The sequence below is a fragment of the Trachurus japonicus genome, chromosome 16 (genome assembly GCF_045865225.1).
Source record: "Trachurus japonicus isolate A0001 chromosome 16, Traja_1.0".
NCBI classification, from domain to species: domain Eukaryota; kingdom Metazoa; phylum Chordata; class Actinopteri; order Carangiformes; family Carangidae; genus Trachurus; species Trachurus japonicus.
This window is the reverse complement of record NC_140922.1, coordinates 10,811,478-10,838,530: the sequence shown is the minus strand read 5'-3', so window position 1 is coordinate 10,838,530 and position 27,053 is coordinate 10,811,478. Positions and strand designations below refer to the sequence as shown.

The 27,053-nt window shown below is 43.1% G+C and overlaps 1 protein-coding gene across 1 annotated transcript in view; it reads right to left on the bottom strand.

Moving 5' to 3' along the window:
• The window catches only part of efna3b (ephrin-A3b), a 58,300-nt gene that overhangs the window by 8,486 nt on the left and 22,761 nt on the right, over positions 1-27,053 (bottom strand). Inside the window, exons 3-4 of the mRNA XM_085801295.1 lie at positions 1,750-2,042; positions 348-413 (exon numbers count right to left, since the gene is read on the bottom strand). Of these exons, the coding sequence (XP_085657421.1) occupies positions 348-413; positions 1,750-2,042 (359 nt within the window). The remainder of the gene's footprint in view (positions 1-347; positions 414-1,749; positions 2,043-27,053) is intronic.

Below are 27,053 nucleotides of genomic sequence, written 5' to 3'. Positions count from 1 at the left end.
AGTATTAATAGCTCTGCCTCCTTTAGACTGTATTTAGACTGTATATGCATCTGTATGCAGCCTGTATACAGTGTGTGTGTGTGTGTGTGTGAATGTGTGTAAGCGGCTTTCATAGGATCCTGGCACCTGCAGAACAGGTAGCGAGGCCAGATGGGTGGAGGTCCAGGTACAGTCTGCAAACATTGATTACAGGTCACACACACACACACACACACACACACACACACACACACACACACACACACACACACACACACACACACACACACACACACACACACACACACACACACACACACACACACACACACACACACACACACACACACACAGAGTGAGAGACTTACCCGTGGAGCAGCAGACGTACACTCGTAGTCTCAGACAGCTGCGGCCGTGGTGATGGGTGGGCGTGGCTGTGAAACATGAAGAGCACAACTGATCAACTTGGTGCCAGCATGAACTCATGTGCTCTTATTTTGCTCGTGTCCAGTTGAAGTGAGAGTGAAACAGCAATTCACCAAACGCTGTGGACAGTTTAAAGCACAGTGTGGGCTGTAATAGCTGTGGGTTAAAAATGTCAGATGACACTTATCGCAACAGCACATCACAAATGTTATTTGGTTCGTAAAGTGATAGGGGAAACAACTGTTTTCTTTTTCAGCAAAATAGACACAATTTTTATTATCGCCATACCAAGTCTGAATATTACATTACATACCATACTGAACATATAGTTGATCAACACTTGATTTTTGGGGCTGATGCTGATTTCGACCTTAGGGAGCTTTAAAAAAATCTGATTTATTGTCTACATGGTAATGTTCCTTAACATATATAAACAATATAAACAGTAAATATTAGGGGAAAAACCCTCTTGATGCATCCTTTACCGAGCAGGACATTTTAAAGTTGGGGTATCAACTCATCAGAAATGTTATGTAATTCTCACTCTTTTTAATTGACCTCAGACATAGTTTGACATTTCTGTATTCCAATTATTTTTCTGCTATTTATCAGCCACCATATGCACAGACATGTGCAATAGGCTTCTACAGGCCCGGCTGACTTACTTATCAGTCTAGCTCTTATATACAATCACTTGAGGAGAATATTTCTCTGGCTGTATGAACATAACTGAATTCCTAGGGCCAGTAAAGAACCAAATGAAGCATGTCTTTGAAGTGAAGCACGGTGCAGCTTCCTGATTGTGAAGCTGCAACGCAAAACAACTTTCTCCAGACATTTCCTATCAAGTTATGTAGGTTAAATAAGCACAGCGCTCATTATGCAGCCGTTTAATGCATAAGACATTCATCTTCAGTCTGAAATATTTGTTTTCAAATTGTTTTATGACAAGCTTAAAGTTCATTATTTATACAATGTCATATTAGCACAAGGTGTTGTGAGTTAATTTGATTAGCAATCAACAGAATGGATGAGCCTGCCTGACTGCAGGGTGATATGATTAGATGTGAAGCAGCAATTTGTTATGCAGAAATCACCAGAGGACGAACTCTGACTAATCTGAACAGAGGATTCATCAAATCCCTTTAACAATAGAAAATTAACATTTCATCTACAGGAGTGTTTGTCAGATCATAGCTCTAGTCTCACTGACCACCTCCTGCAAGAAGAAGATTTATTTATCCGCCTTTTGCATTTATATTCTGGGGACAAACAGCACGGTTGCTCATAACGCTGTGTAATGTGTGTTGGCGTGATGTCGGGTGCCGGTTTGATTCCACTCACAGATGTAGTAGTACTCCTGTCCGACGTGGAACTCGTAGCCCAGCGAGAAGGCGCTGTAGCGCTGGAACTTCTCGGAGAACTTGATGGGCGCGTGGGGGGCGTGAGGCCGGTTGCACTCCCACCTCTTGAAGCCCAGCTGGGGGTCGCAGGTCCTGTAACCACGGTAACTGACCATGTAGAGGATGTACTGCTCTCCGGTGCCGACCATGCGCTGGCTGTCGTTGTAATGGGGGCAGTAGATGTCCAGGTAGTCGTTGACGTTCACCTGCATCGTGTAGCCTTCCCTGCGCAGACTGGAAACAAACACACACAGATGGTTGGGTTTAACACAACAGATTGCATGTTACATTTCAAAATCAAATGGTTTCATTACAACACAACACACTACTTTTCTGTTCAAATAAAACTGCACATATGGAATAAATATTGCTTTTCACTTATTCCCTATAGCACTACCATTTCAATAAAGTCACACAGAAGTCTCCACACACACAACTTAGCCGCATTTTTGTTCTGTCTGCCTTAGTTTACATAAAGTTCCACATTTTGCATGATTGCCGTTAACTGGGACTAATTCCAATTAACCATGCACCAGTTTTAGACACACGCACACACACATACACACACACACACTTCTGGCATTAACACCACACCCCCTGTCACATACATCACTGCAGAGAGGGAGAGAGCTAAACACCTCACATTGTTGTCTGGTATGTTGTGCTTTGGATGCTTTCTGCTTGAGCGTTCACCCGTGGGTCAAACAGATCTTTGTTTGAGAGTTGTCCAGTTATTAATAACACAAAGCAGGTGAGTGTGTGCGTATATTTGAGGCTGCAGGGCTGCTGCATGCAGAGAATGCGGAGCTGGCTCTTAGTATGGGCTCAAGGCCCCAGGGCCACAGCTCCTTCTCCTAGTGTCAGCGCAGCGTTGTCCCCTAACCCCAGCGCTCGTACATCAACCTGAGCGCAACGTTGCGCTCACGTCAGCCGTCAACGTCGTGGCCACGTTTCTCCCCCCCCCCAAAAGCTCATATATCAGCGTCAGCCCTAAAAAAGACTCAGCCTGACAGGAAGATAAGGTCTGATTCTGTGTGTGTGTGTGTGTGTACGCAGATGTACGTGTAGATGTGTGTGTAGTTTGTGTGACAAAGTGAAATAGATTCTTTCCTGACACCCCAAAGCCCTCTTTTTCTCCCCATCACAGACACAGGCCCATGTCTGTGTGACAGAGACAGGTTGCAGTTGTAAATCATACACACGTCGATGAGCATGTGCACATGCACTCACACACAAATAGACACAGAGACACACACACACACACACAGCTTCTCTCTTTCTCAGAAGTTCTAGTGGTGACACCATAAAATCACAAGGGGGCAGCAGTGTGTCATCCTCAGCCTGATGCTTCCTCTCTCCCTCTTTGCCAGTTCTAGGTCATGTCTCCAGGGAGATTATTATTCAATTATTAAATGAAGATCGAAACACTGTTCCCAATGTCTCCCTCTCTCCATCACTTCTTACCATGCTCTTCAAATCCTTCCTGAATTTGTCTTTTTTTCTCTTCTCTCCATTTCTCTCCTCCCTTTCTTTCAGAGCAACATCAACGCAAGATTAATTGTTCGACATCTTTCTCTTTTCCTCTCCTCTCCTCTCCTCTCCTCTCCTCTCCTCTCCTCTCCTCCTCTCCTCTCCTCTCCTCTCTCACTTTCTCTCATTACATCATTTACTAGCCTGCAGAAGAGATTTACTTTTTTGCGGTATTAGAACCAGAAAAAGGCGTAAAATGCTTCAAGGGAACTATATTAATAGTGAATGCAAAAAAAAAAGAGAGAGAGGGAGATACAGAGAGCGAGAGAGAAAGAACATGAGTGAGGGATGAGTTTGGTTCCACCAGGGAGGCGTGAATGCAAATTGAGTAAAAGAGCAGTGAGAGCCAGAACGGAGCAGACAGAGAAAAAAAAAAGTAGGCGGTTGGAGTTTTACGCTTCCAAAGAAAAGCACGTTCCCCGAGATGAAGGGATAAAGGGAGAAAAGAAAGAGAGAAAAATGAGGGGGAGGGCAGCTCGGAGCATCTTGGGTAATCTGAAAGCAAATCACCTCTCAAAGATAGAAAGCTGGCTTTAGGATCCCCACTGTGTATGTGTGTCTGTTTGTATGTCTATGTGTGCACCTGCTTTGGTTTGTGTGTATGAACAAGCGTCTCTGTGTGTGAGACATCAAAGCGAATCAACTTAAGCTGCCAACCTTTTATATCTGATAGTGTGACATTATTATATATTTAAGGTGTGTGTCTCTGATACAAACACTAAACACACAAGAAAGGGACAATTACCTCCAAAATCTGACTTAACAACAGATCCACTATCTTGTAAAAAATAATCCCTAAATATTGCATTAATCTATCTGAGACCACAATATGTTTTAGTTTCGGGGCTGTGGATAATCAGAAAACCATGTGGCCAATTGCAGAGAGAGTAAAAACACTGTTTTTAATCTTTTTGTCTCTGCAGTTGCGTATGTACGTGACAATGATTTTGCATTAGCGAGAAGTTGCATCAAACATAACATTCTTTAATTGCCCCCAAGTTGCATCAACAGTTTTTCATTGAGCCAAGTACGGAGCTGTGCAGGTAATAAAGCTGTGTTTGAGACGAGACATCAGAACCAGCACTGGGCTGGGCTGTTATTTTGGCTTTAGTGGCCGCACTGCTGGTGGTCAGGTGACGCCCTCTGGCCCACAACAACAACAACAATGTGCCTCACACATGTAGGATGACTAAAAAGGCTGTAAAGTATGGCTTTGGCTGGAAATGAGGTTTTGTATTTCAAGTCATGATTTTCATCTGTGCCAGTTGGCCAAGTTCTGTGTTCTGCATTGTGCTGTGAGAGAGCAAAAAAAACCAAAAACATTACTCTACAGCATGATGCAATCCAATACAACAGTTCAGTACAAACTATTTGAAATGTACAGTAACTGTTGCACCCATCGCGGGTACCCAGTCACAACAATATAATTAAACTCCACACTACAAGTGAAAACATCAGCGTGTCACATTTTAACTTTCACGTTGCATTGTTGAAAAAAAAAATGTCTCCGTTCAGTTCAACGCAGTGAAAGCTTTGTGCTTTGCGTATAACCCAGAATGGAGGTCTTGACGAGGGAGACGGGAAGTGAGACTGATCCCTGCAGTTTACAGTGTAAAAACAGTTTACACTGTAAATTTAGAGTGTCACTGTCGCTGTGTCAGAGAGGTGTCGATTCAACTTCTCTGTACAACTCAGGCTGCTGCTTCTGGTTTTTTGTTCTACTGAGCTGCATAATCTGGAAAGGTGTTTCTAAAACATTGGCGCCTGCAGTGCATATATCAGTAAGATAAAAAAAAACAAACAAAAAAAACATATACATTATGCAGTTCCATTCAACCACAACACAGTCACAAAATGCACCAGAAAATACAGTCGACAAACTGCAGTAGTATTTTTTGATTAATGTGACATTTATTGCATATATTGTTTTGTAAAGGCATTTTGATTATGGTCACAGCCTGTTTTCATTCATACCATTTTATCTAAAATGGTTTATATGAATGAATCTGGTCTGTCAATCTACACAGACACGACTAAAAGGAAAATTTCAGGATTCATTTTAAATAACTGAATGAAAGCTCTGTGGACTGACCGTGCTGTGACTTCCATTTAAATGTTTACGCTCATCACTTAAGTGAAGCAGTTGGCTGTAAACTGTCTGTTGGGAATGTGCCTCTTCCTTTTGTGCAGAGTTGATGTGACAGCTTCATACCGTCACAATCACATTATTCCTTCAGTCTGCTTCAAGACAAAAGAGAATGTAATAAATATTTTAATTTAAAAAGCTTGTTTCCCAAAGAATTGTGAATAAAATTCCCTTCTGACTGAGACAGGCCATTCTATTGAGGCTCTTTTTATTCCCCCTTTATGACATTTGAGCTTATTGGATAGTAATGCTCCCTGAAAACTCTAAATAAAGAAAGATGGAAAGAGACAAAGGTGGAGCAGCATATGAGATGTCATAGTGCGTTGCTGTTGTCTGCTCCCTCCTGATGCCTCCCTTTCCTTTTGTGTTGGATCAACACTAATTTCCTCTCTCCAAAGTGATACCTGCCTTCCTCGAATCCGATGGCAGCGAGAGCCCAGAGATGGAGAGAGGGACACGGTTTTTTATCAAGAACACAACTCGGAGGAGATGAGCAGCGGCTTCCAAGAGCAAGAAGGGTGCTTATATACGGAGCCATCAGAGAGGGATGCGGTGATGGAACGATGCAGAGAAAGATGGGAGGATTTATAGGATGAGACGAGGGGTAGTCGGGGTTAAAAGCTGCAGAGTCTGGCCACCAGGGAGTGGAGGGTGATAGCGGGAGGGAGCGAGAAGAAGCAACAGCTAAGAGCAAGATCAAAGTGGGCCTGGATCAATGTCACTACTGTAAAATCACATCAGAGGGAGAGAGAGGGAGGGAGAGGGAAGGAGACAGAGAGACAGAGAGAGAGTATGTTGCCTATATAAATGCAACATAATGCCACAGAGTTACCCCCTGCCTCACTATTATCTGCCTGGCCTGTTGGAGCACCATATAAATAAAACACTTTGACAGTAACAGCAATCACTCCTCTTTGTTCTCTGTTAGTAAAATGGTCCTTTTTGTAAAAAAGGGGGGAGGGTGGGGGGCTAATGGTGACTGTGAGCTCACAAGATTTAAGCCAGTGAGTGTAGCTTTCCCCTCCTCATAGCACTGCATGGTGTTATATTGAATATACAGCAAATTGCTTGCCAGCTCCACTATTATGCTCTGATGATGTGTAAAAATAATGCTCTGGAAAAAACAATGTTTGAATTGTCTTAGGTGCAAATTGTCTACATCTGGGAGGCAGGTGTGATAGTCAGCGGTGCTAAATATTCTCAGGTGGGAGATGTTACTTATTAAAGCACATTTTGCACATGGCTTATTAAACCTTCTTGTCATGACAGGTCAGCAAATGTAGAAAAATGTCCCTTAATGGCAACATTTTAAAATAATCTCATCAGTGACCTTGCAAATTGCCATGGAAACCGGGGGAGAGGAAAAAGGCATTAGGAAAGCACAACGCAAGAGTCGGCCACAGAGGGAGACATGAAGAGGCTCAGCTCAGCACCCCAAGGTCCAGTTAGCAAAGTGGCTAAATGCTTTAACCCCAAATAACAAGTCTGAACTTTTCCTAATAAATAGCTCTTAATCGTTTTATTAGTAGTAGGCATTTCCTCAGTAGAGAACAGGTTTAAGTAATAAAATGAATGATGGCAGACTTCTCTTTAGCTGTTGTGTATCGACTCAGTGTCACGGCGTTATGTCTTACTGGGACACTTTAATAGAGCAAAACCACTGGTGATGTTATTAGTGCTTTTCCTGCTGTGACAAGTAAAACTGTCAAATGTGAAAAAGACCTTTAAAAGAATTACAACAGCAGGCAAGTTTAATCTTACAGCTGTTTCTAATAACCAACAATACACCCACATTCACGATGTTTATCTTTTGCAGTCTGAAAATGAATAAATGAATAATAAAAAAAAAATGCAATGAAAAGTGAAAGTTACTTGTTTAAAAAAGGATTATAATTTCCAATTTTGTCAAGTAAATGTGTGTCAGCAGCACAGGTTGAGGAAAATGAGAGAAATACCCACAGACTACTTGATTGCATGACTATTTATAATAATGATAATATGACTATATCCCCTATCGCCACTGTTATTTCATCTCCCTAAGGATGACAGTGTTTTTTCATGTTTTATCAATGTAAATGTTACCTCAAGGAGTTTAATTTACATCAGACTGTATGAAATATGTTCATGTAATGTTGTCTTTGTATCTTGTATGACTCACTGCCAACTATAACGGTGTAACCTTAACATGGGCGCACACGAGGACACAGGGATGAGTCAGGTGTCCGAGCTTTTGTGTTTCTTTTGTAACAACTGAATACTCAATGATGAAAAGTAAAAACCACGAGGGGCTGATTGGGTAGCCAGAGTGTAAGTGACAGTGAGTGTGTGAGCATCAGCAGACTGCCAGAAAAACATGCACACCAAGATAAATCAAGGTTAAAGAAAATCAAAGGAGACACTTGTGATGGGCACAAGGTTGGGCTGGATTAAAACTTGTCCAGCAGTGTCACAAATGATTGCCAATCAGGAGTTAAAAGCCACTCGGCCTCCTGAGGCCAGAATTCTTAATCCCGGCTCACTTCTGTACGGAGATGCTAACATTGTTGTGGGAGGACTCCAATCAGCCAGCGGAGCGGGAGTTATAATTGAATGGCTCCCCCATTGAATAGAGACTCGTGGAGATCTGTAGCATCAATGAGGCCCTCATCAGACACAGACAGGAGTCCTTCCTGCTGTATCCTCCTCTGCCGTCTCCCTATGTTCTGTCTTTCTTTGCCTCCATTTGTTCTCCTGTGACGTGTCTCAGTCTTGCAGACAAGGGTTTCAAAAAAAAAAAAAAAAAGAACATGTGTGTGTGTCGTACGCCCCTTAGTGCTGCCATCGAATTCAATATTGGTTGGCATTGAAGATGTTCATGAACATGACCGCTGGTGAAATAAGAGCGTCAACCTTTCTCTGTTCACAGCTTCCAATTCTTTTTTGTTCTTCTCCGCTTCATCCGTCCATCGTATATCCCCCTGGACTCAAACAGGAACATGCATGTGTGTGTGTGTGTGTGTGTGTGTGTGTGTGTGTGTGGGAGTGTGTGAGAGTGTGTTCGTATGTATGGGGTGGTACTTTTGTGAGGGGTCTGATAGGGTGTAGTGGTTGAGTAGGTTCTAAATTCTCACCATTTAGATCAATACCTGTCTAGAGTGTGTCCAGCAGACTGGAATATGCTGCCTTCTCTCAAGGCCACCACACACACACACACACACACACACACACACACACACAAAACCGTCTCTCTCTCTCTCCCTCACACACTCGCGCACACACACACACACACACACACAGTCCTGCCCTGCAGAGTGATGGTTCATCATTGGTAATTGATCAAAGTATTACAGCGAACAGGGTTTCTTGCCAAGCGGCCTCACACTCAGCGCTGACATGATCCCATAACACGAGCAGCGTTCTCCAAATCTCTCTCTCTCTCTCTCTCTCTCTCATCTCCACCCTTTCCTCACATCTCCTCCCTCGTTCTCCTGCCCTCGTCCCTTCTTTTCTCTCTCCTGCTCTTAAACACTCCTTCTCTTTCCCCTCTCCGTCTTCCCCTTCTCCATCCATCACCCTCTCCCTCTCTCTTCCTCTCTCTGCCTGTGGATATTGACTGTGTGGTGTGTGTGAGAAAGAGAGAGAGAGAGAGTACCAGCAGCACGAAACCTAATGGCAGGCGTTATTAGCCCTTTGAACCGAGCTGTCTCGCTTTCACACAGAGCCCCCCCACCCCTGTTCAACAGACACACACTCCCGAGCCATTACACACACAAAGACCATGTTCCCCTGCACATGTATGTTTTCGCAATCAATCAAACATGCTCTACTTTGTGGATTTAGTCGGAGCGCACATGACACAGATGGATGGGTGTGAAGAGAAGAAAAATGAACAACTGCATGAAACGGCACATGACGAGAGCCAGCGCCGAGTCGCCGACACACATGCGCAGTAAGTAAAAAAAAAAGAAAAAGCCAGAGGAGATCGGAGACGTGGGAAGATGAAAGGATGAACGACAGCGACGGTAAGGAGGAAAGACAGAACACTTGGATGAAGAGAAATGTTGTTGAACCTGTGAGTAAGATCAGCAACTTGTGGTCTTTACCTTAATTTGTGTGTTTATTGATTTTGTTTTCAACTTTAATTTATCGTCCGTTTAACTACCATCCCCACCCACGCGGCCTATTTAATGCTCCAGAGGGTTTCTTCACTTTGAGGCGTCTTCTATCCCTCAAACCCCCCATGTGTTGTTCACTACTTTCTCGCCAGCGCTGAGCAATCTCTCTCTCTTATTCTTTCACTTTGCTCCCACCAATCCTTCCTGGGCCACTCTATCCTTCTGTGTCCTTACATCTCCCTCCGTCTCTGTTCCCAAAGCCCTTACAAGAGCACGAGTGATCCCATCAGACACTGTGCCAGCAGAGAAAACACAGAGAAGAGAAAGAGAGTGTATGTTCCCTAAGCTCTCCCATGATTGATAGTGATCCTGTCTGATGGCTGTGTATAGACTCAGCACTCAGTGAGACATTACCCTCTGACCCGGCTATTGATTCTTGCGAAGGCTGCCCCGAACGCACAACACTAGCCCTGACCCTGCCCGTGAGCAAACCGCACACACAAAATAAAATGCACACACACACACCTGCTTGTGTGTACAGTTCTACAGATTGATAGTTTGGCAGCGTCCTGTGAAACCTGATCAATCTGCTGCATAACAATCACCCCCCCACTCCCTCCCTCCCTCCCTCCCTCCCTCCCACCGGCCTCAGCCCACTTCCTGGCTGAGTCACATGGCACCTGTGTCCCGCTGACTGATGTGTTTGGGTCAGGGTCTGGAGGCTTGGATGTCAGGGCTGCGGAGGAAAGAGCTCCGGCGCTCGTGTACACCGTTCTCGACAACAACAACAACATTACTCAGATCCCTCTCCTCCTGAGCCACATTTAATAAGTGATCCGGGGCAAAGAAACAGCGCTTTGCCGGGCCGAAGGACAATGTGGAATAGGAAGTAGCACCATCCATCAAGCGGACCTGGGTCAGATAGTATTTGCAAAATCGTCTTGCACTTGCTTTAACCTGCTTGACCTGTGAGGTGGGTGGGGTCTGCCGTGTACAAGACATCAGCTGCAGAAAGGGAAAGCTTTTAAAACTCATGTTGCTTCTCTTCTGTGCTTCAGCCAACTTTGTGTGGGTGGCCAAGTTAGTTCAGTTGAGGAAAAAAAAAACAAAAAAAAAACGCCACCCTATCAGGCACTTCAAACGCAGTAAAACAAAGCGGTGAATGATCGGCGGCCATTATTTGACCCATGTCCCGATATCACGGCGAAGTTAAACACAGATTGGATATTTTTTCGCCATTGAAAGTCCAAGGAGGCGAAGCCAGAAAGAAAAGCGAGACGGAGAGGAGTGCCAACCGAGCTCCAGCCTAATGGGCTTCCAAGACAAAACCACAGCTGGCTTTCAACATTAGTCGCCATGACGACAGAAGAAGCCCTAGCTGCGGAGCTATTGTAACAAAAAAACGGGGCTACAGGGGTTCATTGCTTTGTGCAAAAACCCATCTATCCCCTCTTTATCCACCATCTCTCCTCTGTCTCCCTAATGGCTAATTAAGCACCACTTATTACTATTTCACATTATCACAAATCATCCGTTATTACTGTGGCAAATTCTGTTTTTCAACATTTTCAAGGGGGAGATTTTTTTTTCTGGGAGGGGGGCATCTCAAAATAAAATCTCTGGCAGGGGTGTGTTACTAAGGGCGACAGGCAAAATCTGAATCCCATGTACTGTATGAGCAGCTCGGTGTGCAGCGCTGTGTGCCTCCTTGTGTGGCTAAATGGGACATGCAGAGGTGAAATAAGGACAGAAGTGAATGTTTTGTTAAAGTTTAGATCTTAGCTCTAAAAAGGCACCATTGAGAAATCTACTGTACTGTCTGCTGATTAAAATTCATCTTTCAAACCTTTTAATTTGCTCAGAAAGAGACAAAAACAGCGTGTAATAAGGCCAGAGACACAACAAGAACAATGGGTTTTAGGGGCAAATAGAAGTTCTGTTACTCTCCGGCAAAGACAGATGGATGAACACACGCGCTCGTGCTCACACACACACGCACACACTCACACTCAGAAACACACACACAAGGGCAGTGAGATAAATAGCAGACTTGATAGGACAAGCAGGCACCAGCATGAAGTCTTTAAGTGTTTAAATGCATCTGGGTATTCTTGTCAGATAGAAGATGACACCGAGCTCTAACAGTTCAAGCATTATGGATGTTCTATTAATGCACTGTGACGTGTGGAATTAATTAAGTGTATTCACATATATTCGGTCACAAAGGCCTGAAATTAAAGCTTGCAGATTGAGACACAATGCTAATCTAAGCGATACGTGCTCAATTACCCATTAAGGAAAATAATTTCCTTGCATGGAATCACTGGAGTAAAACACCGAAAGCAGAAAAACGGAAAGAAAAAAAAAACGCATCATGCATTGCATTCAAAAAGAAGAAAATGTTCAGGCTCACTTCATCTCCAGAGTTTTCTATTTTTACTCTTTATCAAAGCAGAGCATAAAAGACAAGCAGAGCACAGATGTTTCGGTGCAGAGACCTTCCCCGGTGCACAGGCCAGCCTGATAACAGAAACAAGAGAGATTTTTGCTGGGTGATGAACGAGCCAAATCTCCATCAATGCCAGATTTTAACTCCAGTAAAATCCAAAACACAATGGACTTAGAAGTGGTGATACATTCAAGAGTGGAAACTTTGACTTTGTGCAGCATTGCTCAATTGCATGAATGCGTGCGGGGGAATAAGGTGGGGGGGGGGGGGGGCTTTAAAGGATGCAGCTGTGAGCTTTAGGTCACAATCTGCTATCGGTCTTTCCCTCCAACCAGGCATGAGAAATGTTTTCCAGCCGTCTGTGGGCTCTGAGTCTGGGCCCTGCCGCACCACGTCTCCCTCGCCCGCCGCCAGTAAACGACCTGTCAGAGGCGCGCGGTTCTGCAAAGCTTGTGAGAGTCGATATAAACAATAACAGCATGAAAGTAGAGCAGGACGGTGAGGAAAATGGGGGGCGAAATGGCAAAGCTGGTGGGCGAGGCGACAACAACAAGATACGCGTTGCTTTGTCGCACGGCAACCGAGATGTAAATAAATAAATTGTGGTGCAGTTGAAAAAAACCTGTTGGTATACGATTACCGGTATCTACATCCAGGGTTTTCTTACAAGCCGCCGCACCTGAATTTGTGTGCGAGTGTGTGTGTGTGTGTGTGTGTGTGTGTGTGTGTGTGTGTGTGTGTGGGGAGGGGGTGTCAGTATCCCATGATGTGGCTGACTCTCTCCACTGAACATAACAGACTCTGTCAGACTCGACAGTCTATCAGTGGAACATCCCTCTCTCGTTTCCCTCTCTCCTCTCATTCTCTCTCTTTTTCTCCCCCTTCTACTATCACTCACTCAGCCCTTCTCTCCTCCTCTGTCTCTCCATCCTTATCACTGTCCTTCCATCTGTCTCTCGTTCAATTTTTCATTTCAGGTTCAATCTTTTTGATGTCCTCTCACTCCTCCTCCGACGACACCTCTCCCTCCCCTTCAGTCTTCCTCTACTGGCCTGTCAATCTGTCGTCCCCGCCCTCCCTCTTTCTATCCCTCTCTTTCCCCGCCGCGAAGTCAATATGCCTCTCCATGTGGTGGCGACCTGTCAATCATTGTATGACAGTCAGCAAAATGTGCATTCATGTGGACTTTGTGTGAGTGCACTTGGGTGTGGGCAGGTCTACGTATAAGTGGATCCTGAGAGCACGTGTGGCAAATAAAATATTACAAATGACACGTTCCTTTGCATCGTCATGTTCAGCCGTCAGAAATTATATATTTCTTATGTGTTTGCCGTGAGCTACAAGTTGTCACTTTGTCCACATCCTGTGCAATTCTGTGCATTTGTGCGTGCAAAATAACAAGAAAACACCTAAGACACTGTATCATGGACTTGACAAAGCAATTCCACTGTGCCGAAAAAGGATTTTTTTCTCCGGCCTGTATTTGTGTGTGGGTGTACTGCATGTGTCTAAGCCCGCACACAGTGACTTACTGCTTTAATTTAAGTGGTAACGCACATAGACCTCCTTTACTTTTTATTATTTTGGCAACATCTCTCGTGCTAAACTGATCATTGCTTACTGCAGGTGCTTTAGCCCGGCACTTTTCTGTAGGTTTCCCTCTTTTCTTTCATTCTCAACCTTTAAGCTCTTTATTCTGTTTATTCCAAAAACAAACCTCTCTGGCTGCCGGAAGCATAAAAGACATCGCTTTCTCTGTGCCTGGGGGTATTTCTCAAGAAAGAACAGGAAATGAAAAAAAAATAAAATAAAGAAAAGGTATCGGTTGAATCACTTTTGTGTTTTCTAAATGTGAGCGAAAAATAGCAAAGTCGGCATTTACACGATGGAAGATAATTAGAGCTGCAACAATTAATTGATTAATCGAACAATAATCGATTATTAAATTAATCATCAACTATTTTGATAATTGAATAATCGTTTGGATAGTTTTTTTTTTTTAAATGTCAAAATTCTCTGATTTCAGCTTCTTAAATGTGAATATTTCTGGTTTCTTTGTTCCTTTATGACAATAAACTGAATATCTCTTTGGTTTGTGGACAAAACAAGACATTTGAGGACGTCATCTTGCAGTTTGGGAAACACTGACTCACATTTTTCAACAATTTTCAACATTTTATTGACCAAACAACTAATCAATTAATCGTTTACTAATCAACAGATTAATCGATAATGAAAATAATCGTTAGTTGCAGCCCTAAAGATAATGCAGGTTATTACTTCAAATCAACCACACTGTCCTCTGCACTAAGTGACATGGAAAGGTGAAGCATGTGACAACAGCTGTGACTCATATGAGCGCCGCAGGGGTCCATTTAAGATCTGATGGTCTTTGCTTGACATTAAGCTTTATGGATATGTAGGTGTCTTCCTGAAAGTCTTATGAAATGTGTTGTATTTATTTGTACTTGGGTGTTTATTCAAACGGGACAAAGCAGTGGGATGTGTATATGAGCACTCATAAAGTCAGCCCACGTCCCAGTGCAACATCCTGGCCATATAAGCAATGCCTGCTCTGCTCTGCTTTGCTGCTGGAATATGAAATATGCATGGACCATAAAGAGCATATGGACCATCCATCTCAATATCCGCTACACCAGACCATCAAAAAAGATCATTAAACCTAACACACACAGGCTCGCTGGCACGCACGTGTACACACAAAATGGCACATAAACATGCACTCCCACGTCGTGCATAATGGTTTATCAGTTTCAGCGCCAACTTTCTGCTGACGGTGCACACGCAGTAACGGGGCAAAGGCATGCGCGCGCACGCACACACACATGCTAACACGTTCTTGTTAAAAGGGGAGGAGGATTTGTCATTTGTGCACATTTGCCCACTTCAAACTTCTAGTCTTAATCTAAAGACATTACAAACAGCTGTCACATAATAACAGTGTGACAGAGTCCTCACACCGAGAAACATGAACATATGTCAATGTTCCTGTGTCTATCACACACACACACACACACACACAAACATGTGCCACCCCTCTAAGCTGTCACTCTGTCTGTACGTTCTTTACCACACCTCTGTCAAGCTCTGTCACTATCAGGCTCTCTGGCCCTCGCTGCAGGGAATTAAAGTTTAATGAAGAAGAGACAGAGAGACGGCCGGACGGATGGGCGGCCGGCCGGACAGATAGATAGATAGATAGATCTCATTCACCCATGTTTGATGGGACTAACAACTTAAAACCAACTACCACTGGGTGCACACCACTGTATCCAAATCTATCCGACTGTCTTCCTTTATCTCTTGCTCTTCTTTCCTCTCTTTCTCACTCCCTCTCTCCTGCCATCTTCCTCTGTTTCTTTCTCTCACATCTCTCTAATCTCTGTCTAACTATAGTATGTGTCAGCGAGGAGTCTGACACTAAGTCAGCATCATATTCTATCATCCATGCAGACGAGGACAGGAGCACACGCAAACAGGACAGCTACAAGACGGGTTAGGTCTTTATCTAATCTCTTTACTTCTTCAGCCCTTCCTTCTTTCCTTCATCTCTCCATCATGCTTTTCCTACAACTTGTCAACAAGGGTGCAGCCACCATCAGTCTACTAATAGGCACTGCTCTCTTGTTACTTCACACCGCGACCCGAACAGCACATTCCTGCCTGTGAACCGCTCTCATCTTATTTGTATAGAACGAGGCAGGAATAAGAGTTGGACTAAATGCATGTGTGTACTTTCTTACCGGTGTCCAACTTGTTTACACCCTCACAGTAGAGGACAGGAGTTGAAGAAATTCAATCTCTGAGGCTGAACTCTTTCTGCAGTGTTAACTCGAAATTGTGTGTAGAAGTTGGAGGAACTACAAGTTGCAGATTGATTTTTTTTTTTCCAGTTTTCTCAACACACAGAAAACAGGACTGTCCTAGATAACTGAAAAACAGTTATTACGGATGATCAAATTGTGAAATTGTGTTTTTTCCATCACTTTGTTATGGGCAAATGGCTCTTAATATTACTGTACCCATGAGCCAATTAGCTGCTGCTGCTATGAAGAAGAAACCAGTTAAAAGGGGGGAAGAATTCGCTGTGCCACAGCTACTTCATTCGTCCAAAATTGATCCATAATCCGAAAGCAATTTAAGTATAAGATGTGTTTAGACAAAAAGCACTGGACAGTTTGTGCTTAAACAGCAGGTGTTGGCATAAACTCTCCAATTTTGACGCTTATTGTGTATTTATGTTAACTTTGTTTGTCGTGCCACCTCTTTAATTCTAATTAATCATTTTCTTATCACCTTAAGAGACACACACAGCTAAATTTTAAGCCCCGTGACTGGATAGTAGGAGACGTAATTGAGTTCTCTCCTGCTCTTTTTATGTACAAAGGCTTTTAACTTCACTTATTTAATTCTAGGGATGAGATTTTCTACCTTTTTTTCCCCTCATGTAATTTATTTAACTTAGTTGTAAAACTTCTGTGCTGATGATTCAAGCCCATCCTAGTGATGTGCTTCACCTCCTGGTCACCCAACACCGCCTGCGTACAATTTGAACTTGCACCCAGAACCAGTGACAACCAAGTTTATCGCCCTTCACTTGATGCAATGCACCTCCGGTTTGCTACAGCGTAACTCCAGTGAACTGGATATGCCACAAACACGAATGCAGCGACAGTGTATAGTCGGGCACTGTGACTGCACTGTAAAAAAAAAAGAGCTGTTCCAATGTAAAATCTTTCAGTAACTAATTCCCTAGCTATTGTTAATTTACTCAATTTCTCTGTTCAAGTAATTCTCTCAATTAAAAAATCTTGGTTGGCTCAATTTGATTTGTTTGCTTGCCCAAACATCAGAAGAATTCACTCAATTAAAGTTTATCCATTATCCCAACCATTAAAGAATTCACTCAATTAAAGTTTATCCATTATCTTATCATACTTTCAATTAGAAATTCTTCATTGGACATCCCAATGAAAAATAGCTAGGGAATTAGTTTCTATACAATTGTTCATTAAAGCAATCAACATAAAATTCTTAATTGGATGTAAAACTAGACATACTGAATCAACAGAATGAAAGCAGCAATGTTTTTTTTAACACAACTTTATTAAAAATGCAAATAGTGCAACTTTGCAGGAACTGGCACCAACTCCAGGATGTCGACCTTAACTCCGTCAGTTGCAGTCTCCACATCAGCTGTCTAAATTAAAGTACATACAAGACTTGTTAAAATCTTTCAAGATATTTATAGCAGAAGTGTTTCCCCCTGATGCCTGAAATGTTGATTTACCTGACATGTCTTCATGATAGTGTAGGTTCTTTGAGAAAGTACTGCAGGCCTTGGATTGCAACCGATCTTCGATGCATGGTAATGTTGTGTTCTGTATAGAAAGAACAATTAGGAAATTGCATCACACAATGTTCAACACTGCATTATTACTTGCACCGATAGGCCACACGTGGGAGATAATATTTACTAACATTAAAATTGTTTCACATTAATAAATCATAAAACAATATACACAGTGGGTCCTGCATATCATATGAAAAAAAATATTGTTTAAGTTACAGCAGGCGAAAACAGTGAAAACACAAGCGCGTCACAAAGAATTTCCCTCTGTTGTATGTCGATTAGATTAAATTTAATGTAGTCCAATCAGTTAGGCTAATTGTGAAACATGAATTTATTGATATGAATGTGATGATTTCTGTACATCCAGAGCCCCGGGGCAGCGCTGCTCTTCTGACCTGGAGCCTCACTTTTCATTTAACAAACCATTCAATGAGATCATGAATTAACCAGCTGCTGACTCCTTGACGACCCTCTACTCTCTGTGGCTGCTCCCCAGGTGGAGCTTCACTTCTCCAAAAACGTGGGAGCAAATTTCCAAACAGGCGTCATTTGGATTAACTGTCCGCAGATTGGGACTCTAAATGATTTCTTTCTCGCATGAAAAAATATTAAAACTAAGCGTTAGTTTAGCTGATCTATAAACAGAATGGCCGGTATCCTCCAGCCAACATTAACATTAGCTAGTCAGTCTGTCAGCTAGCTAATGTTAGCTAACTAGCTAGAATATCAAAGCCAAAGAAATATTAAGACGGTTATTTAACTTGTTCGCTAGGAACACGTCGACCATGATGAGTTAAGATACAACTACCAACAAAGTAGAGTTTATTATTTAGCAACTTGATGTGAATAAACTCACCTTGTCTGGTCTCTGAAGATGCTGCTCCTCGAATGGCACATTTGCACTGGCCTTGTGGACAAGTTTTGACTTCATTCACTTAATGAATCATTTGTCATTGATTGAACGAGTCACTCGTATGAAATGTCACATGACAGCCAGCATCTCTTTGACTGGATTTATGTCTTTTAATTGAGCCAACAGCTAACTGTGGGTGTTCACTGTATTTGAATATGTTAGTTCTTTCAACAATTTCCAAAGAATGATCATTCCAACATAGATTAACAGGTTCAGTCAATTGATACCACGCCAAGAAATTGATTCAGCAATATATTTTTGGTTAGCCCAAAATGTCATTCATTGGGTTTTTTACAGTGTGGTATCGTGCTTCCTTCTGCTATGAGATTTAAAAATACCTCTTTTGAAACCACATGTGCCACCTGCTCACCTCAGCTTCTGCGGAGCTCTTTTGACAGTCCGACTCCCTGCCTTGTTAACAGCACTTTGATCAGCCAATTTCAGGAATATGAAAAAATGCTGTTCTGTCTTGGGAGGCCATTGTTGTGCCTTTATGGATGGCTGTGTGTGCGCTTGTGTGTGTGTGTGTGTGTGTGTTTGCAGCTGGCTAAGGATTAATGCTGTATGTGTCGGTGCCTTCGCAGATGTGTATAGGAGCACAAATGGGCACAGCTGACATCACCAAAAAAAGAAGAAAAAAAAAGACATGAGAGACATGAATCAACAGTGTTTGCTATTTGACATTTTCATCCCCCCCCGGCAAGGACTTTCTCTCTCGCTTACCGTCCTTACTCCCCTTCAAACGCACTTTCTTTTTCAGTTTTTTCCATCTCTGTTTGACATCACCTGTTCCTCTCGCCTCCTGCACCTCTGTGTCCCCCCCTCTCTCTGTCAGCCTCTGCCAATCTATCCACCCTGGTGTAAAGTTGTAATCCTTTTCCCCCTTTCTCTCCTGACGTTTACTTCCCTCTCTATCTTAGTAATTATCTCTCTGCCCTGTCCCCTCGTTGCACCCCCTGTCATCCATCTATCTGCCTCTATGTAAAATATCTCCCATCTACTTTCACTTTCATACTCCATTTCTCATTCCCTGCCCTCCCTTATCTCGTTGGGCTGACCCCTTCATCTCTCCCCTCCTTCCCTCCATCCTTCTATCTCTCCCCCTCTCATCAGCGCCCTCCTTCTGCCTGCCTGCCTCCATCTTTCCATCCCTCCTCCCGGTCACAAGCTGATTGAAATTCAAACCTGAGCTTTATTATCGGTCCGTGCGGTTGGCGATTTGCTTAGCACACATTCCCGTCCGAGGCCGTGGAGGTTGTGAGCAATCTGGCGTTGGGTGTTAAGAGAGAAGATAAAGCAACATCAGAGGCCGGGGCGGCTGAATCGTCCATCCATTAGCCTGCTGTAATGTTTATCATTACCACTGAGCTAACAGCAGCAGCAGCAGCCAGCGCTCGCTCATCTGTCTGAACTCTGAACTTAGTTTGTCTCACAGAGGCAGAGTTAACTCTGAAACGCATCCACTGGTGCATTAAACTCCAAACTTCTCCTTCTTCTTCTCCTCTCTCTGCCTCCTCCCCCTGTCCTCCACTATTACTTCCAGTGAACCAGTTTTCTCACCTTTTGTGCTTATCCCTTCACTTCCCTTCCTTTTCCTTAGCAAATTGAATGAGAGACAGCGAGACAGTGGTGATAGTTGACATTAAGGCTGATGTGTGTGAACACTGAGAACTGGGCAATAAATAAATGTAATATCACTGGTTTAAGTGCTTGCCTTATTCAAGGTATTTATTTTAAAATATTACAGTAATTAAGTTCTCCAGCGCTAATTTCCATCCTTTATGGCAAATCTAAAAATAGATTCTTAATTAAATTTCCAGAAAATGTATTATATCTTGACATGTATTATACTATTCCCACATAAAATTATATACTCTATTATTCTAACAGTAAGAGCTGTGATGATTAGTTGATTACTCCAAAGAAAACTGACTAGCAATTATTTTGATAAGTGATTTATCACTGCATTAGTAATTTTTCAATCACAAAAAACACAAACACACAAAAAATTATGGTTCTTAGCTCTAAAACATGACAGTGTTTGAGCTTTTCTTTGACTTCCATCACGGTGATTAAATATTTTTCTTGTACCATTAATTGGACAAAACTGCTGATTACTTCACCTTGGGGAATTTGATGTTTCCTGATGTTTAAAACACACTATTGAACAAGACAATCATTGACAAATCAATCGACAATGATATAAATCAATAGTTGCAGCCGAAATGATGGCTGTGTCACTCACCCTTGTATGCAGCAGCATAATTACAAAGATTAGAGTGAGGGTTGTTACACTGAGCGCCTTTAAAAACTGGAGCAAATTAAGGTAAAGCGTTAGTGCCCGCAACATTAGCTGTTAACCAAAGAGATGATAAGCAGATGGTGTGTGTATGTGTGGTGGCGTCTATGTGTGTGTGTGTGTGTAGTTATGAGAAAGGGACATTTGTTTGCTAATGTGTGCGAGCAGCAAACAGGTTACATACACATTTACATTCACAGGTGTCACAGCTGCTTCTGCAGACTGACTCATCCTCACATGTGTGTCTGTGTGTGTGTAATTGTGAGTCAGTTAGTAGGATTGTCTGGCGCGTGTGTGTGTGTGTGTGTATTATCCATGACACTGTCATGTGCAGGACAGCTGCTTCAAAGATGGCAGTGTGAGCTTTTGTTCTGTCTCCTCAATCAAAGTGCTTCCCTACAGCTCGGCCTGCCAGACAAAACCAAAGTCAGCCAACACTGGGCTCTGAGCTCGGCTCAGTTGGACTGAGAGACAAACAGAAAGGGTGAGAGAGACACACACACACACACACACACACACACACACACACACACACACACACACACACACACAAGGGGAGAAAGAAAGAAAGAAAGAGAGAGAGGGAGGGAGGAGGAGAGAGACCTGTGGGTGAGAGGCCACAAGGTCTGTTTCTGTCTCTGGTGCAATGTGATGAAACCGGCAGGCAGCCAATCAGACATGACGATGAGCCAACCAGGGAATAACCTGCAGGTTAGCTAACACACAGACACACACACACACTCTCTCTCACACACACACACACAATCGTCCGCATGTGTTCGTTTGAATCAGAGCATTGTTCGCTGAGGTCTGAGCAGAACTTTTCTTGATATCAAGTGTTGCATGTAGAAGGTAATTGGATTGGTTGTAATTGGTTGTGGTTGGCTGGTTTGAATAGCAAATGCTGGCTTTGCATAAACACACAAATTAAATCCTTGTTTATGTTGTGTGTCTATGTGTGCACATAACACACCACGCTGCTGCTGCTGCTGCTGCTGCTGCTGCTGCTGCTGCCGTTGTTATATCTGTTACTGTGCTGATTGCAAAGCACAGAAAAAGCCCTAAGCTAATTTTTTGCTGGTGGTGAAATTGGCGAATAGGATGAGAAGTGAGTGATGTGTGGAACAAAGGAGCGAGAGATGGAGGGAGGAAGTGAGGGTGGTCAGAGAGAGAGAGAGAGAGAGAGAGAGAGGCCAGAGAGGTCAGGGGGAAAAAGAAGGGGAGGGTGAGGACTGTGCTGTTTCTAGCAGCATAAACCTTCAAGCTTGGCTAATGTTCTCTCTGTGTGTACGTGTGTGTGTGTGTGTGTGTGTGTGTGTGTGTCCCTTTCGAGGCAATGCACTGTTACAATGAGTCATGATAGCTGTAACAAGGAACAGATTGCTGTTCATTTATAAGTGGCAGGCCTGTGTGTGTGTGTGTGTGTGTGTGTGTGTATTCAGAACACCCGAGTGACTCTAAAGGTCTTCTGCATGTCAGTGAATGCAGCAGCAGACAGCCCAGACACGTGTCTCATTCACGTACACACACACACACACACACACACACACAGACGTACACAAACACACCCATGTGTGTTATGCTGTGTTGTTATGAAAGACTAAATGAGACAAAGAAACTTCTGAGGTGCAGGAGACACACAAACACTCTGGACCTCCCACTGACTATACGAATGTGCGGCGTCAGCCTTCAAGCCTCTGCCTCCTCTTTATTACCCCCTTGTCTCTCGCTTCTCTCTTCCTCAACTTGTTAAGTTTCCTCTCCGCTTATTCACCATCCCCCCGCCCCGGCTCGCTCCCCCTCTCCCCCACCCCGCTCCGTGCAGTCGTTATGGCAGAGAGGCGGCACTCACGTCATGTCATCATGTCTTCCAGTGCAACTGTGCCTATATGATGTCACTTATACATCTCACTGCTCCCCCTAGTCGTGCCTTAAAAAGGGCTAAACGCACCATTTAACAATGACATGACGTTGTTACTGTGTATGTATGCTGTTTCGCGCGTGTGTGTGCGTTAAGTGCTACCAGTGAGAACACACGAGTTACATCTTTACATAACTGCTCTGCAAGGAGCAAAGTGGGGCAGCCTGAGAGACAGTAAAACACTGGGAGTGTGTGGTTTGGCTTTTGGGTACCCTGTTTTGTGTCTGTGTGTGTGTATGTGTGTGTGTGTGTGTGTGTGTGTGTGTGTGTGCACCAGGGGTCAGATCGACAGGGAGACGGTTCAGGGAGAGAAACTCTTAAGAAATGGAGACAGGCGGGCAGCCAGTCTGGACAGAGAGGAGATGGAGGAAAGAGAGATTTGGTTCTTCATCTCCGCCCCGCTCCATCCTCCAGCTTTTGTGCAGAAAAATCGATCCAGACCCTCTGTTGTCTGGGACATTTCATCTAGTTCTCGGGGCGGGTGACACTTTTCATGGAAGCCTGAAGAGAGGAAGCACAGCTCCATCCCATCTGCGAGACTTTAATTGGAACGTGTGACGTATACAAAGACGCTTCACTGAGCAAAGACATCCCACTTAACAAATCAGTGTTGCGCCGACTCATCTGTCCGTTACTCTGGAGCCTTACATCTCTTTCCTCTGTTGCACGAGGGCAGAACTAAGGAGCAATAAGGGGATGCAAGTGAAGGAAGAAAGGAGGCGAAAAAACAAAGTTAAAAAGAGGCTAATAAAAAGAGAAGCAGAGGAGTGTATGCGATGATGGGAAGGTGAATAAACAGTAAGAGAGCAGAGGGAAGATAGTGGAATTGGTTACTGTTAATTAAGAATTGTCCCTTTCATTGATTATAAAGTTATTTTGTGCAAGTTCATATTTTGCAATCAAAACTTCTGTGCACTAATGTTGAGGAAATAATCCATTTGATGTCATAGCTAATCTACTGTGGCGATTTTAATTGTGTTTGAATTTACTGCAACTTTAATTTTCCAGTAAGTATTATCTAAGCCGAACTTCTTCTCTATTTCTAGTCACAATTTGCTTTCGTAACATGGTGATAGTTGAACATAGGGGTTGCTGGTCTTGCCTCTGGTTGTCCGTGTGCACATGCCAAAGTGTTTCAGCAGGACGTGAAACCTCAAGTTGTTTTAATATTCAGAAACAAACAGCTTTTTAAGTATTGCATGACAGAGGCGCCTGCTTTGAGCTGTAAAATCTAGATCTCATTAACTGTTAGACGCAGCTTGCTTCGGTTTGTCAATGGATTTGCATTGTCTGCCTGTTGGTGTGTGGTTTTTCCAAAGGCAGCCTCTAACACATCTACATATCCTTTTTTTTTTACTTAATTCCCAATTTATTCATCCACGCCTTCTCTGCCTTCCTTCCTCCAGCCTGTGACCCAGAAATCAATTGAGGTCCACCACCATCTTCTTAAGTTTTATTTGAGCAGGAGAAAGTAGAAACACAAACACTGCCTCTGGTTTTCAGGTTTTAATGTGTAGTGTGTTTTTTCACACTTCCCTGAGAAAAGCGTAGATTTATCTGAAAAGGCGAGCTGAACTTGTTGTTTGTGAAGCTCTATAGCTGATGCAACACTTTAAGAAACAATTATTGGCTTCTCATTCACACTGACTGATTACTTTCACTGACTGAAGTAGATGTCTCTGGGGTTTTCTGTGCTGTTTGTAATTGAATGGGAATTAATGAGCCTGAGAGGTATGGCAAGAAGTACTTAAAAATGTCTTTAACCATGCGTATTAAAACAGAATTAACAATGAAGGGAGGAAAAATGTAAAATATGAGCAAAAAAACACCAGTCACTGAAATCACTCTTTAAGTGCCTTGCTGATGGGCACAGAGACGGAATTTGTTAAGTGAGAATTGAGCATTAGGCTGGAGAGCAGCATTAGCGCTGCATGGAAAATGTAGCCTCTCATTCACATTGCAGTGGTGCAATTGCAGAGGGGCCGTGGCCAAATAACACATCTGAACCTGGCTCCGGATTTTTTTTGTCATCTGGCAACTCCCTGTATTGGACAATCGACTACACGCGAGATCCCGCGGCAGATTACTTAACAGCAGTACTCTAATCTCTGTTTACCAGGCAAATACTAAGATCCAAATTACTGTTGTCATACTGATGTTGCTGAATGAGTTGTAAAGTCTGTGTTTATAAAATTACAAACCAGTGTTTGGGGGCTGATAGTTGTTACAACTCATTGATGACTAAAAACAACGTGGATTATTTTGTAACCTCAGCAGTAGGTCTACAGTACTAGACTGCTGGGGTCAAACTAGTGTGGGATTCTGGGGCCGATTTGATATTGATATCAGGGGGTTAAAAAAAAAAGGGATAATCAGTACATTAGTGATTAATGTATGCATAATTATACATTTTATGCAGCCTGACCCATCAAATATGATTCATACACAACAAATATGTGTTGGAGGGCAGCACAACATTTTACTGTTTAATAATAAATTACTTTTATTGTTCAAAACAGCATCAATGCAGCACTGCAGTGAACTCCAAATTGTAAATAAAAAAAATAAAAACAACTACAAAAACTGCAAAAGCCTATAATGAATAATTTAACGCTCTCTTTTCACAAGCCCATCAGCCCTACAGTGTTGTGTGGAACAAACCTATATAAATGAGATATCCAAAAATTGAATGAACGTAACAAACTGTATTTTTCAAGTGGATCAACCGATGCGAGGACAGTTTACAGTTCACCTACAAAGTTTAAACACAAAAGAAGTGTTCACATCCACGGGCCAACCAACGCAGAAACTGATATATAAATCTGAGGAAGGCTCAAACTGGCGGATTTATGGTTCGGGCCCTGGAGTCGGCCCCATGGTGGCCCCTCGGCCCCCTCTCGGGTGCAGCTTCCAGCCTTAAGCCCAGTCTTCTCACTAGTTCCAGGCCGCTGCAGCTCCTATATCATTCTCGAATGGCTACCACACAGCAGGTCACTCTGCTCTCCTCCATATTTAAAGAATTCATTAGGATCATTATTCAGGAAGTAAAAGTTGAAAAACTGATGAATAAGGATTACGCTCTATGCCAGTCAGTGACAGGGAGTGGCAGTCATTAGCTGAAGATATTAATAGACAAGCTATTAGCTTAGGTTGGAGCTTTGTGTCAGACTCTGTTACAGTTACACTGACTTTCTGTCTCCCTCCTCCTCCTCTCTCTCTCTCTCTCTCTCCTGTCGATGCCTCCCCCCTCTAACCAACACATCTTCTTCAACTTCCTTTGCCCAGCTCCAGCTTATCCACTCTGATTCCCTACCTTGACTCATTTATGCCTCTTCTCTCATGCTTCTTTTTTCTTTTTCTTTCTCTCTCTCTCTCTCTCTCTCTCACACACACACAAACAAACACTCTTTCTCTCACTTTGCTGCACTGGCTCCCTCCGTCACTTTACTCACTCACGCAGTCCTCCTCGCTACAGGCCCAAACCACTTCCCTGCGGCGTTGTCTATCTAATCCTGTTTTCCATCATTCCGCGCTCTCCTCTCTTTTCTCACACTCACATCATGCTATTTCTCACCAGAAATTCTCGCCCCCCCCCCCTCTCTCCACACACATCAGTCACCACGCATCATTTAATAACACACTCTCACCCCCCTCCAACCGTCCAACCCATCTTTTCCCATCTCTTTCCCTCTCTCATTCACTTTAGCCATGACAACACTAATGCAGACACATTTGAAAACACAGTTTTTGTGCCAAACAGGCTTCCATCCACCCTTACATTCCTGATACTTTTTCCTGAAACTCTGCCATCTGAGCCGAGACAATTAAAAAAGCTAAATCTGTTCTTCTTCCTTGTCTTTAGTTGGCAAACACAAAACTGTGCTTCGCCGTCATTATCATCTAGTGAGGATTGCAGACATGGTTTTAGAGAGAAAACATTTGCTCTGTCACCTATGACCATCTGAAATCTTATTCAGCCCAACACAGAACACATTGTTACTGGCATTCAAGTCATGTTTTAACCTTTAAAAACACAGACACCCATGGGACGCTTTGGCCTTGGTATCTACGTTAGGTGTGTCTTAAGACAAACTTGAGGAATTATACATTGTTTGAAAACTCCTGATCCTGCATGTGCAAAGTATTCTTAGATTCCCACATCACTGTGTCAGCTATTGACACAGAGTTGGTTCAGATTTTTGTTACAAAGTGTTTCCCACGCAGAAGCTACTACAACAGGTCATATATTCACATTTTTATGCAGGAAAAATCCAGAGAAAACTGCAGAGAAAACATGTTTGTGCCTCTGTAACTTCAGGTTGTAAAATTCAAAAGCGTTGCCTTTCAGTTGAGCCCAGGTGTAGGGCTGTAATCAAAAGCAGTAAATAACAGTGGCTTTTTTTATTTTGGGGTACAATATTTTCAGTCTTGTGCACAAAAAAATGTGGATTTCTGTGGGAGGGACAAAATGTAAGAAACCATGACGGACTTTCCCTGAGCTCAAAGCTGCACTAAGAAA